Below are 24,660 nucleotides of genomic sequence, written 5' to 3'. Positions count from 1 at the left end.
ATAAATTAAAATAAAAAGAATATTTTGTGTCATTTCTTTTTAATATGATGATCACATTAGGAAGATGAAAATTCCTTAATATATAAGCAATTGTTTTTACGTTTGTCTTGATACTGTTCAGAACATTTGTATTTGATATAAATCACAATAAAAACATTTTATCTATACTATTAACATAGACAAATATCGCAATTGCTTAAATACAATTAATATCTTCATCTTATTCATTTTTTACAAAGAAAAGTGAAAGAGTGTATTCCGAGTGTATTTTAATAATTAAAACAGATTAAAAGATTTAACGATAGTCTGGAAAGAAGATATATCACAATATCATTATACTACTTTAGCTATATGTTTCTTTAATATCGCATAACATCAACTATTGACCATCGATTATTTAATGATACAAGTCTTGTCTACATTTTATTATTTAGGAGGGCGACGATAATTATACTTTGTTTCTAGGATAACATATACAACATATATACATTAACATTATTTCTCACGGGACCATAAGTCATGTATATCCATAGATACAAATAATTATATATATTTATATGTATATTGTATGTGTATATATATATATATATATATGTATATATAAAAAATTTAATTTTATTATATCGAAAAATATAATTTTTATAAAACAAATATTTTATTGTATATAGGATAAATAGTATACATTTTCTATAAGACATTATTTCTACAAAAAACGAAAATATATATATTTATATATTAATTTTAAATTATGTAAATTATGTATTAATGTAAAACATAAATAACTTTAATAGAGTAAATATTATTTTGTATAAATCTCAATTTTTTAATCAAGTTATTTTTGTACTCACATGATATTTGTAATAATCTTATAACGATTAGAGTTGAATTTTATGAAGTATTGATGTTATAAAAACACTTATCGATATATTTAAAAATAATATTGCGAATTAAAGGATTTAATACTTTTAATGCAGATTATCTGTAGAAAATTCAATGAAAAAAAGGAATAAAACATTAACTTATATTTAAAAAGATGGCAATTTCAAGATCTAAAGTGTAGTGAATATAAATTTATAGAATATCATTGTTTAATAAATTTGAAAAATAATCTCAATAAAAATAAAGTATTGCGTATGAACAACGTGTAACAAGATTTAAATAATATTTAAATGATTTTCTCATATTATTCAAACTTATAACACGATAAACTTTATCATACCATTTAAAAAGGAGAATATTAACTAATTATGAAGATTTTATTTATAATTTTTTGAATTGATTATTTTAGATCATTGAATGTGTATGTTCTCACATATTTAAATCGTAGTGTTGTATTCTCATATCTTCAAATTATTCAACAGTTGTACATATAAATTTTTATTTTATTTACATAAATTGTAAGGTCAATTCAACATTGAGCTTAAAAATTTAATTTTTCGAAACATCGTCTAATATTATACTCAACGTTAAATAACTTAATAAACATTCCTAGTAATCATCGTGCACTTTTTGATGCTCATATAAATAAACAATTATCTCTCCTTCTATCGGCATCTCATTATTCTATTCTTAACACAATTTAATACTTATGACTTATGGTCCATCCTATAGAGAATCTACATACATATACGCGCAACAGACTCACGAAATGTGTATTATGTAATTTTATGAACAAAAAAAATCTGGACTTTTCCACTTCCAACAATTTCTTTAAAGCTATGTATAACAGTAAGAGATAAATAATCATATTACAATAGGGACGTGCATGTACACGAACATCAATGACGAAATTAAACGACAAACGCAGCGAGAAATAATCTGCGAGACGATACACACATGCATATATTTATAATTTATACTTATTATATATACGTATATACATAGGGGCATTATACATAACAGTATATATATAACAATATATTATATATACATATATTGTTATACATATATAACAATATAATTCCTGGTCCAATGAATATTAAGTATTTGTGTAAACGGATCAGCGTGTTCCTTATATATGTACATACAACACGAAAGTCGCGAAATTTCGTATCGAGACTCTATGGCCTTCAACGTAATTTATTGTCGAAGATTGATTCACAGCTAAATATCAGCGATTAATATATTTTATTTCATTACGAGACAGAGATTTCGATATTTCGACGGGTAAATTTTCTTTAAAATTATCGCAGATTTGTAGATAAATTTTTGAACTACTGTGTACAATACATCGAATTATAAATGAATTATACTCGCTCGTTTACATGATATCACAAATTAGAGATACACAGAGTTCTGTATTAAATAAAGCTACAAAACTACGTGAATTATTTTTTGGAGTATATTATTAATAAAATAATGTTGAAAAATGATTGTAATTGAAGATAAAATTAATATTTCTCAAAATTGATGCCGTCGATATATCGATGTTGAAGACTTTAATTGAGATATGTATCGTAGGATTCCGATATGAAAATTTTATGTAATAAAATAAAATTAACGGAAAAAATATAAAATTTTTTACATAGATTAAATATAATATAGAGAGTATTATTATAGTTTTATCATAATTTATTTTTAAAAAACACGTAAAACATTAAAAATGTTTAAGTTAAGGTTTAGCTTCATGAATTTAATCTTCCATTTAAAAATTATCATAGCCTCTATATTTTTATATGAGGATATTCGTCTTAAGATGTTTCAAAGAATCTATTATTAAAATGCCTGGTGATTTTGGCATATTTCATATATAATGAATAAAAAACATATTTCTATATCGTTATCTATCTTTTTTAAATAATTTTATATTATTACAAGGAAAATACCTTGTAAAGTATGTTCAATGCATTATCCATTATTTCTTTTTATATTAGAAAGCACATATACATTGTAGAATATATTTCTCTTTTCTGTGTAATATTATTCTAAAAATATAATTGAAATATATGAAAATATACGTTTTCATCTACAACTATCTAAAAATGTGAAATTATAGTTTTCACTCCTTTTCTTTCATTGATATTAATTAGACTAGAACTCTAAGATAATTAAAACGATCTAAACAAACTTGAGAAATTTCAATAAATTTTGTGTAAAATTATCTTAAAAATATTTTTTTTTGCTCACTGCATATTCTTTATTTCAAACATGTAATATTATTTTCATTTTTTCAAACAATGGAAAATAATATTTTTTTATTTATTTTTTTTAAGATATTAATATGATCAGGACGAATATACCCATATCGCATAATCCACATAATTCGAATTCACTTAATTAATAAATTTAATGTAAAAATTACCCGTCACTGAGGCATCTAGATGTTCATGCGAAATTAAGAGGGTGATCATTGTATTTGAAAAATGAAAATAAAAAATAATCTCAAGAGGCAGAGGGAACACCAAAGTCTAGTCTTACTGTTCTCGTCTCGATATATTCATAAGCAATACTATTGTATAAGCAATCGTACATATCATAGATAAAATCTCTCGATATGCCAAGGTATGTTTAGGAAAAAAAATACAATACTTTATTCATATAAACATACCTTTTTATTTATCGCGTATGGATTAATCCATACACAAAATTATCAAATTATTGCCTGCAATACTTTTTGCAACTACATTGCCGACAATAATTGGCATATATAATAAGCTACCCGCGTTCGAAATACAATTCTAATTATCTTATTACCACGAGTACCTATAAACCCATAAGACATACTTGTTTCATGAATTTATAAGTGATTAATATTGATCAACTACCGACAATACTTTTGATAATTATATCGTTAACGAATAATTGCTCTGAAAAGTCATCATTATCAATATATCATTAAAGATTATAAGAGTCTCAATAATTAGTCGATGTTAATCAATTATTGCCACCCAATAATAGTCGGAAGATGTATAGTTGACAATAATTGGAGCTGTCACTTAGCAGAATATATCTCTCGATGTACACTGTGAAATTTATTCAATTTAGAAGGACAAAGATATTTGATTTGATTGCATATCTGCAAAAAAACAATGTTTTTTTTATATATTAATTTCAATATTATTATGTATAATATAGAAGTTTTTAATTACGACTTTATGCACACATTTTTAGATTATCTACATATAACTTATATTGCTTTGTTTAATTATTAATTGCCTCTCTTGCCAGCATCATAATTTATTATATTATGTTGACTTTAAAAAAAAAACGATATGAATATGTACACATATTTATATGTGACATTTAAGTAAATATTATATCGCACTTCTCTCTCTTAATGTTCCAATAAATTATTATTAATTTTATTATTATTAATTTCTATATTTTTATAAAAATCTCAGTTTTAATAAATTAATTTTAAATAAAATAATTTGTAAACATAAACGTCACTTTATGTTTTATAAGATTTAGTGAGTTTTCATTTTATACACTTTTTTTGTATTATAAGTGTGAAGAATTATATTCTTTTTATAAATAGCATTAATTTTCTTTGCAATTGCTCGATTAAATATTATGAAGCTAAACCTAGTAAAATTTAAATTTAGCAAGAATATATATATATCAGATAACTATTTCAGAAATTATATTTAGCGGAAATCCTTTTTAAGGTTAAATAACTGTCTGGAAGAACGTAAAGTATTTCTACATTTAATTATACACATTTAATATACAAGAATATGCTATAGATTATTACATCTATATAAAAAATCCAGTCAACTGGATAGTTATAGATACACATGATGAACATTATACATTTGATACTACATTATTAATGTAAAACAAATTTTTTTCTCATGTAACATATTGTATATATAAAGTTATTTATACTTTTATATTTCTTTCTATATATTTATTTTTTCTGTGTAAATATATGTACACTTACCAATATTTTTTTCAAATTTTAATATATCAAATTAATTATATATTCAAACTATCTTACAATCTGAAAATGAAAAAAAGAAAATGCAAATTTTATATATATATATATATATATATATATATATATATACATATATATGTTTATATGCCAAAGAATATTTTTGTCCTCCTACATTGAAATAAACTCTTGTGCGTTGTTTGCATGCTGGTTTCCTAGAGAGGGCGATACGCGGGGACACATTTATGACACATAATAATACGTTTAGTACGTATATGTAGAAAGAGAGTCGCTAAATGGCAGTAGGGAATAAACAAACTAATACACCGCTGTTTGTTCCCCCTCTTCAGGCACCCGCAAAGCCATACACTTCCAACACTCTAATCTCGAAGTCACCACTGGCACAAAGGGGTGGGTTGTTAAAGGTCGAACACCGGTCTGTCTTGCCGAATCTTATATTTTCATCCATCCAAATCGCCTGACCATCTCTGAGGATCAGAAATAAAACAACGGATCGTACGATACGTTATAATAATTTGCTCTCGATAATTTTGGTCAATTAAACAGGAATATAATATTTTATAAGTAAAATTTTTTTAGTAGAATGTTTTGTTTACAAGAACAGTATTTTTTAAATCTACTAATATCAAACTATCATTTTAAAACATCTATTAATATCAATTTTCCTACTAATATAAATTTATCAATTTTCTTCATTTTATTTAAATATATTTACGTATTGAATATGATATGATCGGTGCTATGACAATCTTATCGATATTATGATTTTATTATCGTATAATAAATTACTTTACATTATAACTTACCCGCCACCGATAGTTATCATTCTCGAATCTGCGGCCATAAATAGTTCAGCTGAGTGATGTACTCTGGAGTCATTGTGCGATGAATCCATGCCCACCCAAGGATACTTGGCTCGTTCAGGATACAAGCTAAACAGGAATGTTTCGCCAGTACCAAAATACGCTTGTCTATGTCCTCTATCATCCTTCAAATTACGCTCGCACCATCTTGTCGAACAGTAAGCTCCAAATACCTGAAAAATATTATTTAAAAACTTAATAAAAAGAATGTTAAATTTTGGGATCTCTAAAATATTTAAACAAATTATATATTTATTTATTAAAATATATTGCATGAGTAAAAATAAAAATTTATTACAATAAATGTGTGTGTATACGTGGATATATATATAATAAACACTTAATGGACATAAACACATTCGGTTTAGATATATACAGTAAGAATTATTATAAGCTAAAGTAAGAAAAACTTTTTATACACACATTTACTTTAAAAATGGAGGAATTAAATTTTCTTTCAAGGGAGAATTATTTTTTTATTAGAACTTTAGAATTATTTTTTTAGAACTATTTTTTTAGATGGGATCATGTGTATGTGACTTTATAAAAAAATATCTGGATTTAATATATAAAATTAATAAACATATAGCATATATATTTTATCTAACATTATTGGTTAATGTATGAAAAAAAATAAATACTTATTGAGAAATAAAAATATTTTTTTACCTCATTGTTACAGGTTTTTATCATTAGAAGGGTCGGCTCGTGTTGCTCAACTCGAACATAGAAGGTCGTCAAGGAGCATCCATGTTCCTCGGTCGTGTACAATAAAATAGGCTGGTACATCGTGATTCTCATCGGTAGCCACGACCATAAGGTAAATAACTGGCAAATAAACAAATTCAAATAATTAATCGGGCATAAATAATGAAAGACCAATTTCTATAATTGTGCAAACATTAGTTTAACGGCTCACTAATAAGAGGAGCAAACTAAACCACGATAAAACATGCGCTCGAGATTGTGACATTAAATTAAAATGATTATCAGCTGTTTTACGGAAAAATACAGTAACCGTCATGTTAATAAAAATTGAGATTTGTGTTTTCAACGATGACAAAATTCATTGTTTGTTGAATGTAATCTTATATAAAATATAATCAGCGAAAAATAAAAAAATATGATATTTGAATAATTGATATAAATGAATTAATTAAAAATATCTTTTTGCAAAACAACATATCTCTTCAACATATTTTCTCGATTTTTAACACTTTACCGTTCATGTTTACTGTATTTTTTCATAACGAGATGATAACGAAGCGGAAAAAAATATCAAAATTTATTTGTTGGCAATATTATCTATCTCACAGATTATCATAAAAAAATTTAACTGTGTGATGTAAATTTACACGTGTAATCTAATTGAAAAATGTCATAGATATTTCAAAATGTCTTAACTCTTCTTGCGCATATGTATCGCGAAAAACAGAATTTAGTTATATTCTTAAAAGAATAATACATCATTTGTTATCTTATTATTTCCTAATTAATTTTTTATAATTGATATAGTAGCAGTTTTGTGTTCCAATTCATAATTATGCACATCGGTGCTTGTAACTTTTTGTAATCAGTTATTTCATCAGCTCATTATGCTAAATTGTTCTGATTAAATTATTGTTATATAATGTTCTACATATACGTACACATATGTATATGTCTACACATTTAAACATACGCACATATATCTCTATAAAAAATATATACAAAATAAGAGAATAATTAATATGTTTCCTATTTATATCATATAAATATTTTCTTATAAATATTAATTTTAACAATAAAATGTGTTTTTATATTTTGCTTATGTGGGATGTCATCAAATATGTGATGATACAACAGATATGATATGCTGGCGAAAATTTAAACATCCGTATTCTTTTGCAAATTTAGTGCATAATGTCATTCGTCATGCAACACAGTCAGGGTACAGCATCACTCAGTTAGAGATAAAAATACAGATGGATGTTAACGAGACGCCAACATGGATTCTTGCGCTAGCGATGATAAATGCATTCTTTTCAGCTGCACATTCTATTTTCTTTTTATTTTTTAAATTCAGTTTTCCTCTTTACATTCTCTTTCTTCCTCTAATACAGCGGAATATTTCAAGAATTTTATTATCAATTATGTATATATTTTCATTTTGAATGATATGCCTTAATTTATATTTTTCAAGACTCCTTATAACGCGCAAAATAAATCTTCTCTGATTATATTCCCTATCTCAAAAAGTATTAAAGATATTGTAAGAAGTATAAAGTATTTTAGCGTCATTGAAAACGTACATTTCTATACATGTACGGTATACATTTCTTGACGATTGCATGTATACCAACGATGACAATACTGACATGCAAGCCTAGACGACGGAGCTTTCGAATTTTAATTTCATCAATGAAAGGACGACCGTATGAGAGTACTTACATCAGGCATATCTAGGATCTGGGAGCATATAGTTTGTATGGGGTAAACACCCATTGACAGGGCGCGTGGTCCAGGACTGTGTGCGCCCTATATACCCGGTATCATTTAATCCATCATTCCAGTGAAGGCAGCACAACACAAGACAGCACAAACACATCAGTTACATCGATGTACAGTGCTTAGCGCGTAAACGGTACCGGTGCAAACGGTAATTTGCATGTACCTACCGCACGAATATTTCCAAGGGAAATGGATTTTTTTGTAATATAAACTTACAAAAAAGGAGACAAAGTGTGCAAATACTTATTTCGCTCGCATTACGGATATTTTTGTGAATTTAATATCAATGATCCCATCATTATGGGATCCCTCCCTCATCATTATCATCATAAGGCTCCTGATCTCTTTTTCGCTGCTGGATTTATATAAAAATTATTAGCAAAAAATCATATAAGTTCTTTCTTTTGCACTATACATCGAAATAGAATCTTTTTGCATGCTGTAACTTATGTTTTTGATAGAATACATTTATGAAATGTGCTGAAAAGATCAGTTCGATTAATAGATGGCTACCTTAATCAATTGTCATATAAAAAACATTTTCGAATAGTCTTAGACTTAGACCATAAAAAATTAGTCAGCGCAAGATTTTTTGAAATACTAAGAAACTCATAATTTCCTAACATAGTAGAAAGTAATATTTTAATATTTGTGATAAAGACTCATCTAGCATTATCCTCAGCTGTTAATTTCCTTTCAATTATGATAAAAAAAATATGGTTAATCACATAACAATAAAATATAGAAATAAGGATATAGTGGTAAAACAATTTTTAATCATATTGGCTCCTATATTAAATTTGGGGAAGATTTTTTTCTCAGCGAAATTATCAAAGAAGATTGTTATTTTTGTTGTACAATTATATATATCTAAAAATTAATTAAAAATGTCATTTTCTATTTGTTTCTACCGCTTATTAATAGGATTTATGGTCTATAAAATACAAAAAAATGTATAACAAAATACAAAGAATATGATTTAGATGTTTGTCGAATGACAGATACAATGTATGTGAACAAAGTGATATCTACGAAAAGCATCCTCTATAAAGCTATAATACCTGTATTGATACAATAGTTACATTTAAAAAAACAGAGTTATGTGACTTTGTAATAGGTAACATAGAGGGGAGTGAAATTGATATTAAACGCTCGCTAAACAAGACTTGATTAAAATCATATAATTATGATAAAATCCTATTATTATAACTTTTTATATATTCATATTATATTTTCATAATTGCAATCCGCATTGATACACGCGGAGCCACACCAAAAAGCCAGCGAGAGTTTCACATTATGCGTTGCAGTAAATGTGGCGAGATTATTATGGTTACTATCGTATTGATAAGGTGATGTATTAGAGGAATCACTGCGGATATATGTATATATAAGTAATAACAGCGACAAAGCTGGCACGACAAATGTATGGCAATGAGTGAGTAGAATAAGTGTAATATAAATAATATCTCAGAGTATATAGAGGAAGGGATAAAGATGGGCAGAGCACAATGAAATTGACAACACATGTCCCAAAAAGATAATTATACGATACCCTGTCTTTGTACGTGTCTTCACATTCTTTCTGAAAACAAATGGAATCATTGAGAGATTCAGAGATTCACCAAACCCTACAAGAATCTACTTTAACACACTGGGCTATACAAAGCGGAGATTGAAACCGGTATACAAAATGTTCAATAAACTATGATACAATCGATTTAAAGGGATTTCTCATGCAAAAAAATTCAAAATCAGGAAAAATGAATTTTTTTTCATGAGAAATTATCTATTTATTGTTTGTATCACAATTTATTGTAGTATTCTGGAATTTCGTCGAATTGAGATTTGGATATCATAGGCATGCACAGTAATGATCCTTATGTTTATCCTTACGTTTGAACAAATGAAACGCGATAATTAGCATAAGGTCTTTTCTTGCATACCTGTAACATCGAAAATCGAACTCAACGAAATTATAGCTGTTTCAATCTTTCTTGCAAAGTAAGAGGAATCATAAGGAGCAATCAAGCGTAAAGAGACCCCTGTCATTTCTTAAATTGAAAGAGATATGTAGAGATATGTAGATTATAAAAAATAAAGTTTATATTTAATTGTTTAAACTTCTTATGAAGCATAATGATTCATAACGACGATTTATAGATTTCATCCATGTTTAGTAATTGAGGAGCACCTCTATTTTTTTCTTTAATTAATAAAAATATAGATATTAATTTTTCAAATATCAAATATTTTAATTAGATAATAGTATTTAACAATTAATTGGTAACTAATTGGCATTCACATTGAACTGTAAATTTTAAAATCATCACGCAAAAAAAAAATAATTATTAATCGTGTCAAATCACATTTCAAACAGATAAATTTTATATGATTCGTAAATAAATTCTGTTATATAGATTGAACTTTATTGTACCGATTCTGGAAAACCTATAAACAGTGATATGTCATATAATTGAACGCTAAAGTTACCCTTTCTTTTCTTAATATCAGTAATTTTTATGGATTATTATTATACCTAGAGATCAATTCAATTTATTAAATTTAAGCTTTATTTGTTTTTATTTGTATAATTTATCTCTTTTTCTTTTTAAGAAGTAAAAGGGGCTGGTTAATTAATACCAGGATCATAAAACATTGCACACCATATATAAAATTATAAATATTTCATATTTGCTATCTGTAAAACTTTCATCAAATTAAAATTACAATCGTGCATACGGACTGTAGGTATAGATTTCAGATGCTTATAATAAAATTCTGTTTTTGGTGGAATTAATATTTCTGCAGGAGCAAAGAAATATTCCAAAATTTATAATGTTTAATTTAAATTTATTATTTAATTTTTATATCTAATTGTATATGTAATTGTTTAAAATTGAGATAACTGTTTATTGCATATATTGAATTTATATTAAATCTTTTATAATATCATAAATACTTTAATAATGCTAATTTAAACATACTATTTTAGAATTTAAATTGTTGAAGATATATTATTCTTTTAAATGAAAGAAATTAAAGTTGTCAAAAATCAAAAAAATTGTCGAAAATAAGGTTCAAAAAAGATATAAAATAAAATCTTACTTATTAGTTAATTTTCAGTAATTGTTTCATATAATCTAAATTATTGGAAGAATAATGAATAATTTAATATCTAAAAATTATAAAAAATATTTATATCTAATATCTAAAAATTATAAAAAATATATTGAAAATTCCACCATTAACAGAACTTCTGTCTCTTCAGAATATAATATATAATTCCTATATAAGGAAATCAAAAACAGAAACTTTGTGCACGATGTGTATGTATTACATCCACAAAAACATGCTGAAAAAAAATTAAATTTATAAAAATTTATAAAAATTATCACATCATTTTTTACTAATACCATTCTCTTATGTTAGCGATCAGTCGTATTTGTATCATTACTACCTATCAAATCAGTTTCTTTTATCAATCTGTAGTTAATAAATATTTACAAAACCACATTTCTCTAGATATCTTAACGATCATATTTATATCACTTTCCTGCCTATCAAATCAATTTTTTCTTGTTTTTATAAATATTTGCAAATCATAGAAGTATCTTGAGATTAATTCTTTTTGAAAAAATATTCTATTCAAAGAAATCGGTCAAAAAATTCACAATAAAAAGAATATCCGCTCATTTTGAGGCGATCTATATACGTGATATTAAAATCCAAGTATTTTAATCAATGGATATGCTAATATATATACATAAGCAAATTGTTATTCATAACAATTAAAAAATTAGCTCGACTAAATTATGGAAAGTTAGTAAAAAGATATAGATAAATGAAACAACATACTTCTCGTATTGTAAGTGTGTGTGACATCATCTGAATATTGACTTGGGACTGACTGGTAGGCAGATTGTCCGTCGAGCGTGATCTGGCCAAGGATCGGGATCCCGTCAAAACACTTTTACTCTTGAGAGCCATTTCCGTGCGTAGAAAGACCCGTGATATGTATGCTGAACTGAGTCCGCGAATCCCAAAAGCGGTGCGCAGAAACTTAGCGGGCGTCACCTAAAAATTGATAAAATACGATTTTTAACATTGTTTTTAAAAGCTAAAACTTTACAAGATTATAAAATATAACAAAGAATAAATATTTCTTTATAAAAAAGTAATATTATACAAAGATTAAGTTTATCTTGAATATAGGAAGATAAAAATATTATTTATATTTCATTTTACATATATATAAAAATATTTTGTGGTTTTGATAGGAAAAAAGATAAGAAAAAAAGTTACATTAAAAATCCAGTAGAATAAAATAGTTGATATTCAGGAAAGAATAGGTACATGTGAAATTAGTACATATTTTAGATTTTATTACTTACTGGTATTTGTCTACAAAACTTAGATAGAGCAGCATCTATGCCATTCCTCGAAATCTCATTCATCCATTCTGAACTCTGAGACGAAGAGTGCTTATAGAATAATAAAACTATAGCCATAGCAACCCGATAGAAGACCTAAAAATAAAAATTTAATTACGATTATTTATAATTATATATACTAAGGTAGTCGTCTCTATAATAACTTAATATTTTTATTTGAATGAAAGAATCTATTGATGCGCATGAAGAGAAAAACGCTGACAATTTTTATTGGAATGATACAATTGATAATCTTAAGCATGTGAAAATATTGACGAGATAGTGACGAGATAAATGAATATCGCATTATCATGTAAGTTTCAAAACTTATAAAGCAAAATGTTGCAATCTTGGATCCACGATTGTATATGATCGCGTATATATCCGTAAAGAACAATTTTATACACAGTATGTTATACAGGACATAAAAATGCTCGCAAACAACTTTCCGCTGGCACCAAGTCAATCATCGAATTTAACATTTGTCCTATTCCTAGAATATAAGTGTACAGAATACATATAATATGCGGTTCATCTTTATCTATCAGTTGGAGGAACGCCAATTTTTCTCGCATTTCGTATACATACTAGATGGTTTCACGTCAGACCGTTTCTCGACTTTTGACTTGAATGCATAGTTAGAATTAATGTCCGGAATTTTCCGTTGCACCGAATACAGTTTAAATATATTTCTCTGAATTCTTCAATGATCGAATATGGAAAATTATGACATCTCGAAAAATATGGAATATGGAAAATTATGACATCTCGAAAAAAATTTATAATATTTATCTGACATAGAGAAAGAATGGAAATAAATGATAAAGGGCGAAGTGTATAAATTCACCTTAATGCCTTCGTGAAGAAAACAGTCCATAACCCTGACTAGATGTTGAAATGGAAGAAGTTGAAGAATCCACCAGATCCAGTCCATGTAGATTCTTTCTGCTCTTGAACCAGAGCAATGCCTCGCTAAATGTACAGCAGCTGATTTCTTAAAATTGTGAATTGAAAAATGCCATTATATATATTGCATATTTATTAAAAATATTACACACACACACACACACACAAAGAGAGAATACATATATATGAGATAGAGAAAGAGAAAAAAGAGAAGAAGAAAAAAATAAGTATCCAATTAAACAATACTATCTAGTAGATATATATTATCTATAGTCTCAATTTTAGAAATTCATTGTTACTTACAACATGTTTTTTAGTGATCTGTTCTACCGTTTTCCACGTGACTTCGTAAAGCAGTTTAGTTTGCGTGATGAACATTTTCTCTTTGGCTGCTACCAAAGTGGCCATACAGTGATAACATTCCTCCTCTAAAAAATAACATATACAGCCGTTTTATTATTACATTATTATTAAAAACAAATTTTTTATTATCATGAATTTCCTTACTTTAGATCTTAACACATTGCATTAAAAGATGTATAAATAACTCATTAATGATTATCGATTAAAAATAATATTGTAAATTATATATGCAACTGATAACAGTTCTCATAAATAACTGCAATTAGTAACTAAGATCCGTTCACAAGTACCCATTCATAAATGTATTATATATATATTTCTATATATGAATATTTGAAAATGCAATATAATATATGTATGCATATACATGTATATGTGTATGTATGCGAGAAAAAACGAGTCATCGTGTGTGTGTAAATTGAAAATATTGAATAAAATTTTTTCATAACATATTTTTCAGGAAAACTTTCAAAATTGAACAATTAAATCGAAATTAAATATTATTAAATCTTTACCATATTTTTCTATCATCAATTATAAAAAAATATGACCTGTTCAAACTGCATGACTCACTTTGTATAATATAGATTGCCCTCACTAAGCGCATTTTCTTTCAACTGCGGTTTCTTTGGCCAATTTTGAGTCGATTTTCCCTTATCGAAAAAAAAGAAAATATATATTATTTCTCGCTTCTTTGTATCGTAAATTCGTTTTGGCCGCAAAAATTTGCGATATTTTATTAATAAAGCGAGAAATAATCATTTCTTATAACGTTTAATGTGTCAAGTTATTATTGGCTTATAATATGAATTCAGTTTTAACTCACCTGGCACAAAATGCAAGAGAAGTGCAGTTAATGGATAAAGAGACGGGCTGTACGTGATGTCAGGACAAGCATATCCCAGTACTGATACGATTCTATCCGCTACGTTTCTGCCCTTTATTGTTAAATTGTAAGATAAGCAATGTGTACTATCGACGAACGGTGGTAACATGATTGATTTTTCTGGTAATTCTGCACAGACAAATTATTTCAAACATTATACAAATGCCCAAGGATCTTTTACAAGAGCAAAGAAAGTTGTAGTTAACAATTATACAAAAAAGAGAAAATACTAAAATACTAAACACTCTGGAAAATCTGGAATCTTTAGAAACATCTAATTAACATAATTTTTTCATTGGAATATGTACTAATTGTAAGATGAAAAAGCTATCATTTGAAGCTGTATATGTCTTTCACTAATTATGAAAGAATTCAATAATATTTTTATAAATGTATTTCTAAGTTATAAAAGTGTTATAAACGTATGATGAAGTCAACACAAAATTAACAATTCAATCGCGCTGCTATTATATAATATTTATTTGTCCCTTTACGAAGGAAAATAAATGCGCCAATGTAAGATGAAAAGAATATTAGCCGAAAAAAATTCTTGGCGTATTCGCTAACCTGTTGTTCCAAAGACTTGGTTCACCATGTCCCAGTAGAATCCGTTGAGCATGTTCTTGCCCTGCGCGTGCTGATTGCAGAGTGCCGGCCAGAGTTGCGCCCTGATGCCGTTATTGAGCGGCCAACCGTTCTCCCGTATGATCAGCTTTACTTCCCGCTTTCTTGGCGGATCAGCTTGTAGGAGCGCGTTCACCTCGGCGAAGGTCTTCAAGACTTGCCTTTTGTTGGTAGGCGACTCTGGCTGTATGACAATGTTGCTGGTGTCGACGTGCGGCGGAAATACGTCGTCGATGTTCGCCGCTTCCTCCTCGAGCACCGACAACGTTTTCGGGGGATTGTCCATCGGGGAGGCAGTCACTAACATCGCTTAAACTACGGTGCGAGTTTTCTCATGGCCGCTCTGGCGATTTTCACCCACCTGCTATCTACGTCAGATCCTGGGACGTTTCAATTTTCATCTGAAAGAAGAAAATCCAAATGAAATATATACATACATAATTACTTCTATCGTAATAAATTCACTTTTATCTCAATAAAGTAAGATGAGGTAATTTGATAATAAAGTGTAAATGTTTTTTGTTACAAAAATTGTTACTTTATATTGATCACTACCTTTTAATAAAAATATTTTACCTTATCTTATTTATTTTTCAGGAAATGTCTCATAAATGTAACTCTCTGATCGAAAGTGAGACAAGATTGAGCGAGCAACATTTTATGAAATATCAACTAGTTTGATTTTTAATATTAAATAAAGTTTATACAAGCTGGCTTATTAAATTAAAGAGATAACTTTTAATAAGTGAAAAATTTTTTTATGACAAGGAAACACTACATTTTATTATATTTCATTATAGATGCAAAAAATAAACTATTATACTTTTACTTGCGACATAAGGTACAGTCAAATTTCTGTATCTTTTTTTCTATATTTTTTATCGCTTTTTTTCTTGTTGTATTTTACATTTCTCACTTATAACTATAGACATGCATAGGAGGAAAATATTATGCGCATTCATATTCGTTTAACATTTCCAAGAAGGAATTTGAAACAAACATGTTGCATCCAATTGTATATTCGTGCATTGTACGACTATGTTACAAATGATTAATCTGCGTTACAAACATATATTAAATATTTTATTTGAAATTCAGATTCAGACAGATATGCATCTTCAATCTTCCAAATGCGAATAATTCAAAATGTGATTTCAAAGAAATTTCTCGATCAAAAAAGTCTTGTGTGTTCGCAAGAATATTATGGAATAAATTAAAAAATAGAGTATTATATTAACTCTTTTCTCTCGCGACAATCACGTAATACGACTAAATACGGATCTGAATAATAATGCATCCGATTGCAACATCGTTTAAACCTCGTAAATTCTCACGAAGTTCTCCGAGATAACGCTTTAACGCTTACTGTGCACATCTGTTGCTATCGCGTTGCAACAGCGATTCCTCCTCCCGGAGTTGTCTTCGCGCTCTCTCGCGCAACTTATTTTACGACCAAAATCAATTGTCTCGTTGTAAGAGTGCCAGCGTAAACAAGCCCGACGATTATGTATACAGTACGACCACGTGCTCGCTTTTTTTACCGCATGAATAATTCGCGCGAGTACCCTGCTTGTCATAAGCCTTAACATTTCACTAAATTCATATTCGTTTAACATTTCCAAGAAGGAATTTAAAACAAACATGTTGCATCCAATTGTATATTCGTGCATTGTACGACTATGTTACAAATGATTACAAATATTTCAAATTATGTACACACTATATATATTTTGATTACAAAACTAATTTGAACAAAACTAACAAATTTAATTACGTATTAAATTAAATTATATATTAATAAATTAATATATATAATATTATTAAATATAATATATTATATTTAATAATATTATGTTATTTAATTGTTAGTTTTGTTCAAATTAGCTTTGTACATATTGTACATATTGTCAGATATAATTCTGAATCATGACTCTGAATCATATATTTATAGAGATGTTTCAGATATCGAAAAAAAATTATGTTATTACTTCATTAATGATTATTAAAAAAATTAGTATTACAAAGATAAACTGCAATCGATAGAATTTATTACTTACTTATTATATTACTTACTTATTATATTACTTACTTATTATATTACAATTCTTTCAAGAACAACGCAATAAGATACTTGAACAATTATTTTTTCAGTAATGTAAATATAAGAATTTAAAAAGGATAGAAATATCTGTTTTCTCAAATTGAAAAGTTAAATACGAAGATACTTACTTAAAAAGATACTAATAAAATTGATAAAGAAATACCGCAAAATGACTGTTAAAAATTATATAGCGATAACGTAAAAAACTTCAATTTGCAAATAGTGAGAATTAATTTCAACTTTTAGAAATTTCGCGAAAACATATTGAATTTGAAAAAAAATCTGTTGCTTTTCATTAAGAAAGACGAATTAATTTTTTTTTAAATTATACTATATTATTTTGATTGTATTTTAATAGCTATGAAGTAATAGATAATAGATAACATATTAATTAGAGAGAGATTTCTAATTATTTCATATTACGAAACACGATCGGATTACTGTGTTTAAAAAAAAAGTTTCCAGGCATTGACCTGTCATCAGACACGCGAACGGTAAGCGGAGACAATGAATATATAATATTAGCATATAATTAACGCAAGAAAGAGCTGTCGCTAATAATAAAACAGCTCCGCCAGATGCAAAAGCACGAGTGACTATAATCTTGGTATACTTAACGGTTATTAATAAAAAGCACGCGTTATCTTTCTACCACGAACAAGCGCGTTCAGTGCTTATCACACACCATGTGCTATTCGTGAGACACACGGTGATATTTATGAAGAGATTCTGCGGACAAATTGCAATATTTTTAATTATCTCAAAACATTAATCAAATATTTTATACATCATATAAAATATTTAATCAATGTATTCTTAGATAATATTTCAAATTAAGACAGCTTAATACAATTGCAATTTAGCTCTCGCGATTGATCTTTTTCTTTCCGATCTTATATCAAAAATTTTGTTTCTTTTCTCCTTCATTCGCATTAATTTTATTTAAACAGTCGAAATGAGAGATATCGAAGATGGTAAAATAATCGCGTTGAATTCTCTTTCTTCTCAAGAAAAAAAATTAATGCTGACATCATTGAAGGGTTCATAGTTGAGGGAGAAAAAGTAGAAATTTTAAGACACCTTGTATATATAGAATATATGGAAACTTTTGCGAGGCAGTTGCTCTGCTATAGATAAATATTATTGCAAGTTCAGAACGCTCGAACCACTTGATAGTATAAATACATCGCATCAAAGGCGGAGGCGAAAGTAAACGCGCACGCATTGCATTGTTAAATACGCAAAGCGAAATGGTATGCATTAAGTCTGCGTTTCTTTCCATGGTGATTATATCGTCGTCTAAGCTTTGTGAAGAAAAATACATGAAGCCGTAAAGCGCTACTTCTTGAAAATGCGATAAAACCAATGATTTGTGTCTCAAATCGTTGCCGCTGTAGTGCCTAAGAAAAGCTTTACGGATGAAATATCGCGATTTTTTACACTTTCCAATGCCAATGCCTGTGTCTGTAAGTCTTGAATTGAAAACTTGAGAAGAATATGATTGAAGACATGGAAAAGAATCACTGAGAGTAAAATCAAGGACGTACAAATGCCACAAGTGGTCCTTAACAAGAGACAGAAAGTGCCACAATGTGTTCTAAATGTGAAAAGAATGTGTGCCGAGAACACACTAATGTCATCCACTTTACTCTTAACCACTTCCTCTTACGTTGCTCTCTGTTGTTCTCCCACTATTTCACATTTCTCACGTGACCACGGTAGTAGAATGAAAATATGAGATAGTGGGAGAGCATAAAATAAAAGGGGACTGATTATAAAAGTAAAGTGGACAATATAATATCGAGATCCGGCTCTATATAAGCTGCACTTCAAACAATGAATGGATAGATAAAAAAAGAAAATTTAATTTTTTCTCATATAATTTGCCAGTATAATGTGCATCTTACATTGTCAGGATTAAAATAAAAAATTCGTAGACAGCAGTTTAAAATTATTTCGTAAAATTCTCCCACGCGCCACTCACGATAAATATGTCGAAAAAAAAGGAATCACGTGTAGTAAAATTAATGAGCAATGTTTGAGACGCGCAAACGAAGAAAAAGGGGAAAAAATTCGAGAAGTTTGAATAAAAAGAGCGCCCTTATAGCGGTTATCGCAGTTTCTCCTACCACTGTACGTCGTGAAAGAGCATCGGATTAACCAAGTGATAAACAACAAGCAGTAACGCGCTACCGCGGACGATCCTCGCGCATGATTACGCAACATTTCAGCGTAATTTCAGCGTGCGAAATCCAAGCGGTCGGGATTCGGCTGCCGAGAAATTTTACAAGTGCCAAACCGCGCGCTCGCGCGCGTCTCGCCGCGTTTGACCTTGATTCCCGGCAATTTCGCGAGGATTACCATTCTTCTCCGTGGATTTGTGCACGCTGAATAATTCATCGACGAGCGCCGACGTAAGCGGAGCATGGTCTCCGTTAACGAAGTGTCACACGCAATTCACACTTAATTCCTCGAGGGTCACATTGCACGTGAACTTCTCGAATGATATTATTAATCTTCTCGATGCCCGGGATTTTCTCGAAGTTAGGCAAAAGGTGTTACATAAAAATTGCGTGAAATACAATAAAAGCTGTCTGATGCTGAAGAATTTAAAAAATGCGAGCAATTCCGACCCTTCGCTCCCCCCCTCCCTTTCTTTTACCGTATACTAGAATAGCCGAAGATACATTCTTATTTTCTCATGTAAAATCGAAGACCCTTTTTCGATTAATATAATTCATTCTGTATAATTAATAATGGATTAGAATGATGCACTGGCACTTCTCTTTAATACTGGAAGAATGTATTTTTTTGTTTACATATAATTAATTTGCATGACTCGGTTGCTTTATGCGTGCAAAGAATGAAAAGAATCGGCGAGTCGCGAGATGTCCTTGTGAATGTACCATTAATACGAGGTTTTGTGCACGAAATCGCTTACGAGAGATCGCGTGAGCCGGTTAATCCATTGCGAGTAGCCGGGCTTCAATCCGAGATCGATAAAATTTTCATTTCTTTATAAGATTACCGAAGAAACAGCGCGCACAAGAACGTTCAAGGTTGTTTTTTACCTATAATAGAACATAACGTTTTGCTCGAGATATATTCCAAGTATATCCGGACAAGAGAATGAAACGAAATCCAACTCAAGCCAAAGAGATCCTCAGCTGGATTAATGTGTGGTGACTGTGGTGGTATAATAAGCCTATTAACAACATTATATAACAACCATCTTCTTGTTTTTCTAGTGCTGTATTTAAGATCGTTTGTCTTGTTGGAGGCAACAAATTTGTTCAATTTATTTTAACGTACCTGATAATAAATTATATAATTTACACGCGGCATATTGATAGATTTATGCATTCATTGCCTCATCAATAAAAATCAAGATACTTTCGATTCCATTGTATTTTAAAAATTATGACGCGTTTGTGTCAAAATTCTATTAAAATTCAATATTTAAGCCATTTACGCCAATTTTTTCCTGTCGAAAGAAACTTTAAATGTAATTAATAAATTATATATCTCACTCAATGCGTGACATACATAGTCTCAATACGTATTACTTTCCTTTATCTACAATAAATCTTTATCTGCAATATATAATAAATCTTTATCTTCAATAAATCTACTTAATCAGTAGAATGTGATAGACAAAAAAAATTTAATTTTAAATTTCAGATTCAAGATGAATTTTCCTTGGTATGTATTTTTTTTAATATCTCTATTTCGATAGAGAATCAGAAGCGAAGAATTTATCTGGGAAGATCCGCGACGCGTAATTTTTCTTGTAGCCTGTATCTGAAAGTGCTAAATGGCTATTATCAAACATCAAGAGCGTAAAACGACTCGTCAATGCTAAATCAGCAGCCCTAGTATCGCTCCTCTCTATCTCATTGTACCTATATGTATATAAACGAAAGTCCCTGAAATGAAAACTGCCTACTTCCGAGCAATAAAGACCAATGCCATAATCATCGTGATTTAACGACACTGGCTCGACTAACGTTGAGCAGGGTGTCACCGTATAAGTGTAAAATGTTTTCGTGAAATAATATTTTCCCATCGAATCTCATTTAATATTTGGAAAAACATTAAAGAAAAATCTATCCAATCAATCATGCTAGAGATGAACACAATTTTTTTCACGATCGAATTTATCAAGATATTTTTTTCAGCGTCAAAATGTGAGTCTCTCTATAAAACAAACTCTCTTGTCAGATTAGATATCGAGTGCGTTTCGAGAGAGTTGTTAAAAAAAAAACCTCAATCATTTTTGACGCGAACAGTGCAATCTTCTGGATACGCGTGTGAAACTGCGCCGGTGTTAATTGACAATCCTCCCGCGTCAGTGTGGGTTCTGGGATTAAGCGGAGAACGCCTTCTTCGCCTCCCCCGCGCCGAAACACGGTTACGAGAAAATCGCGCAGGGCGGAGCTGCGCAGATCATCTAAAAGCATGATCGAGTTCGCACAGGGTGCCCGAACATCCCTTTCCTCCCTTTTCCCCTCTTCCTCTCCTCTAACGTCATTCTACTGGCGAATAACTTGACCTAAAAGATTAATCGATATGAAAGACGTGTATATGTGTGTATGCATGTGTAATCTTGAATAATTAATCGAATAACTAAATTTTACAACTCTTAAGTTTTTTATACTTTTGTATTTTTTCTGCATCGATTTCTTTTTCTCATTATACAGTATTTTTACTTACTTGTCACTATAAACATGTATAATAAATGGTATGCCATATATTCTACTTTCTTTTCGTTGAAAGAGAAGAAAAGAATTTCGAAAATCTCGAAGATTATAGCTGCGAGGGAAGAAAAGAAGAAAGCCAGGAATGTTCTCATAAGTTTAAGAGATTAAGTAGAAAACGTATTTATGAATACTTTGTGAATATTGTACCTTGGAATGTGCAGTGAAAATTCTTTACTTTAAAATTGTCGAGACCAAGATATCTCCACACTATTCTGCATTCTTTTTTTATACCCCACCTTAGAATGAGAACCGTAAAAGACTGAAGCATCATGCATGTCCATAACTTCACGTGATCACGTGGTAAAGGTATAGTGGGAGAACATCGCAAAAGAACTGTGTTTACAGAAAAACAGCTGTTCCTAACCACAGAAACAGCTATTAGAGGTCGTCCATTACTAATTGCATTATAAATGCAGAAAGTGCAAAACACATGCTCTAAAATAAATAACCGTGCGTGAATATATCTTGAATTTATTTTAAATGCAAAAAATGCAGTCGATAGAGATTAGAGGAATTTAATGGAACCCAGTTTTTTGCCAAGAATTCTTTAGCAACTGTTAGAAAGATGAGGAAAGAATTGAAACTATTGTAATTTTTCGGCGAGTTGAATCTGATGTTACAAGCACGTGAAAATAATTGTTATGTGCACCGTCGTTATTTATGATAGAATTCAGTTTGAAAAATTAAATTTAAATTTTTTTCTCTATTATAGTCTCTTTTCTTAATTTCTAGAAAAAATGACTTATATTAAGACGTGTTGCACAGTCGTTTAAATATAAAAATATGTAGAAAGAGCATATATTAAAATACTTAAGCATATATTAAAATAAAATAGATACATATCGGTATTTTGTAAAAAAAGGAAAAGTTACAAGAGCAGAAAGTGTGACTGAAGAGAGCAGACGGGGCTTATTATAGAAAGTAAAAAAATGCAATTCAAAGGCACAATCTAAAGAATATAAAAATGAAACGAATATACATATGTGCGTTTTTTTAACAAATGTCAAAAGTATATAAAAAAATGTCTGAAACGGATTTGACTTTCGAAAATGATTAAATCAAATTATGTGTCGTATTCGCGACTGGTAATGCGTTTAACAGAACTATTACGTCATTATAATCGTACCGCGGAGCAATCCAAACTCGCGTCAAAAGTGTAGAGAAAAAAGACAAACAGATCGATTAACTTTAACGAATGTTTAACCGAGGTCCTTCGTTTCTATCTTTCTTTCTCTAGATCATGTGTGGTATCGATTGTAAAAACTTTCGTGTGTTTCAGTCGCACTCTCTTCTCGCACTTTGCCCCTCTCTTTGTCTTTCTTTCTTTCTTTCTTTTTTCTTACCGAACTCTGGATATATAGAAACCTCGAATCTGCAGGAAATAAGTAGGTTAAAAAACATAGGAAATATAGCCAGAGTTACGATAATTCGGTTAATTGCGATAAATGTAAAGCACGCGACGTATAATCGGGGCGCGCCGACGATAACTTACCGCCAGTCTAGGAACGTGCAAGGTATCGGCGAAGCGGCCTACCTCGATAAGCCCCGCGAAACGCCAGCAGGGAGCTCCAATTCTCGCGTCCGAGAGTGGCATACAAGCACGATGGAAGCAGGGTCGACAGACCGCCGGGACTGCAACCGGCGCGACGACGGATGGCGGTGCACCCAGGTGCACCTGCCCTGCCCGTGCGGCCGATGGACTGTCAACGTCGCTCCGATGTCGTCGCTGCTACGTCCGCCGCCGCGCGACTATACTTCACCACCTATGTATGTATGTACGTGCGACCCCACTGCTCACACTGTCGAGCACGACACATCACGACGGGCGCGCTCGATTCCCCGCACTAGGTACCCGCACCCCCGATGAATAATATCTCGCGTGCACACCCGAGATCCCTTTTGCTCTGAGAATTCAAGAATCAAGTGTCTTTCTCGTATTGTATATCGTTCCGTCGCCAGGATCACAATGACCGACGACGCAGCGGACGCAACTCGATCTCACGTACAATCACGATACGTCCACGTACCACGTGCGTACAAGAGTGACTGCGCCCGGCCGCTGATAGCGACGGAAGCGCCGCGCGGCGCGCGCGCGAACTACCTTACGTCAAATCCATAGACACAGCTGAACATAGAGGTCTATATTCTGAATCCTCTTTTATCGATAAAAGTGCCTCTAAAAATGGCTTATAGCCAATCAGAAGGCTTATAAGCCACTTTTAGAGGCACTTTTATCAATAAAAGAGGCTTCAGAATATGGAGTCGTTCGCGATGAATGAGAATTTCTTTTTTATACAGTGATATACATATATGTATAGTAGACGTAATTATCAGACG

At 30.1% G+C, this 24,660-nt stretch overlaps 1 protein-coding gene and 1 long non-coding RNA gene across 8 annotated transcripts; one reads left to right on the top strand and one right to left on the bottom strand.

Moving 5' to 3' along the window:
- Nucleotides 1–252: 252 nt before the first annotated feature.
- Nucleotides 253–24,360, bottom strand: Sky (GTPase-activating protein skywalker). Of its 7 annotated transcripts, none has more exons than XM_083093858.1 (12): nucleotides 23,816–24,360; nucleotides 15,406–15,863; nucleotides 14,779–14,967; nucleotides 13,893–14,017; nucleotides 13,531–13,677; nucleotides 12,645–12,779; nucleotides 12,109–12,327; nucleotides 9,806–9,835; nucleotides 8,191–8,277; nucleotides 6,430–6,588; nucleotides 5,704–5,933; nucleotides 253–5,364 (listed from the first exon to the last, which is right to left on the bottom strand). In XM_083093858.1, the coding sequence occupies exons 2-12, from the start codon at nucleotides 15,767–15,769 to the stop codon at nucleotides 5,223–5,225; spliced, it is 1,827 nt and encodes a 608-aa protein (XP_082949984.1). In that variant the 5' UTR covers nucleotides 15,770–15,863; nucleotides 23,816–24,360; the 3' UTR covers nucleotides 253–5,222. The 7 variants fall into 7 exon arrangements, with proteins under 7 accessions (XP_082949984.1, XP_082949985.1, XP_082949986.1 ...); XM_083093859.1 differs by having other exon boundaries at nucleotides 23,858–24,360; XM_083093860.1 differs by lacking the exon at nucleotides 23,816–24,360 and adding an exon at nucleotides 22,471–22,591.
- On the top strand, nucleotides 6,424–16,559 carry LOC145968424 (uncharacterized). Its single transcript, XR_014437731.1, has 3 exons — nucleotides 6,424–6,580; nucleotides 15,637–15,952; nucleotides 16,060–16,559. It is a non-coding gene; the product is annotated as an uncharacterized LOC145968424 (long non-coding RNA).
- Nucleotides 24,361–24,660: the final 300 nt, after the last annotated feature.

This window comes from Camponotus vicinus, unplaced genomic scaffold, assembly GCF_025532165.1.
Source record: "Camponotus vicinus isolate PSW18456_S1 unplaced genomic scaffold, iyCamVici1.0 SCAF_3, whole genome shotgun sequence".
Lineage (NCBI taxonomy): Eukaryota > Metazoa > Arthropoda > Insecta > Hymenoptera > Formicidae > Camponotus > Camponotus vicinus.
This window is presented reverse-complemented; position numbering and strand designations above follow the sequence as displayed.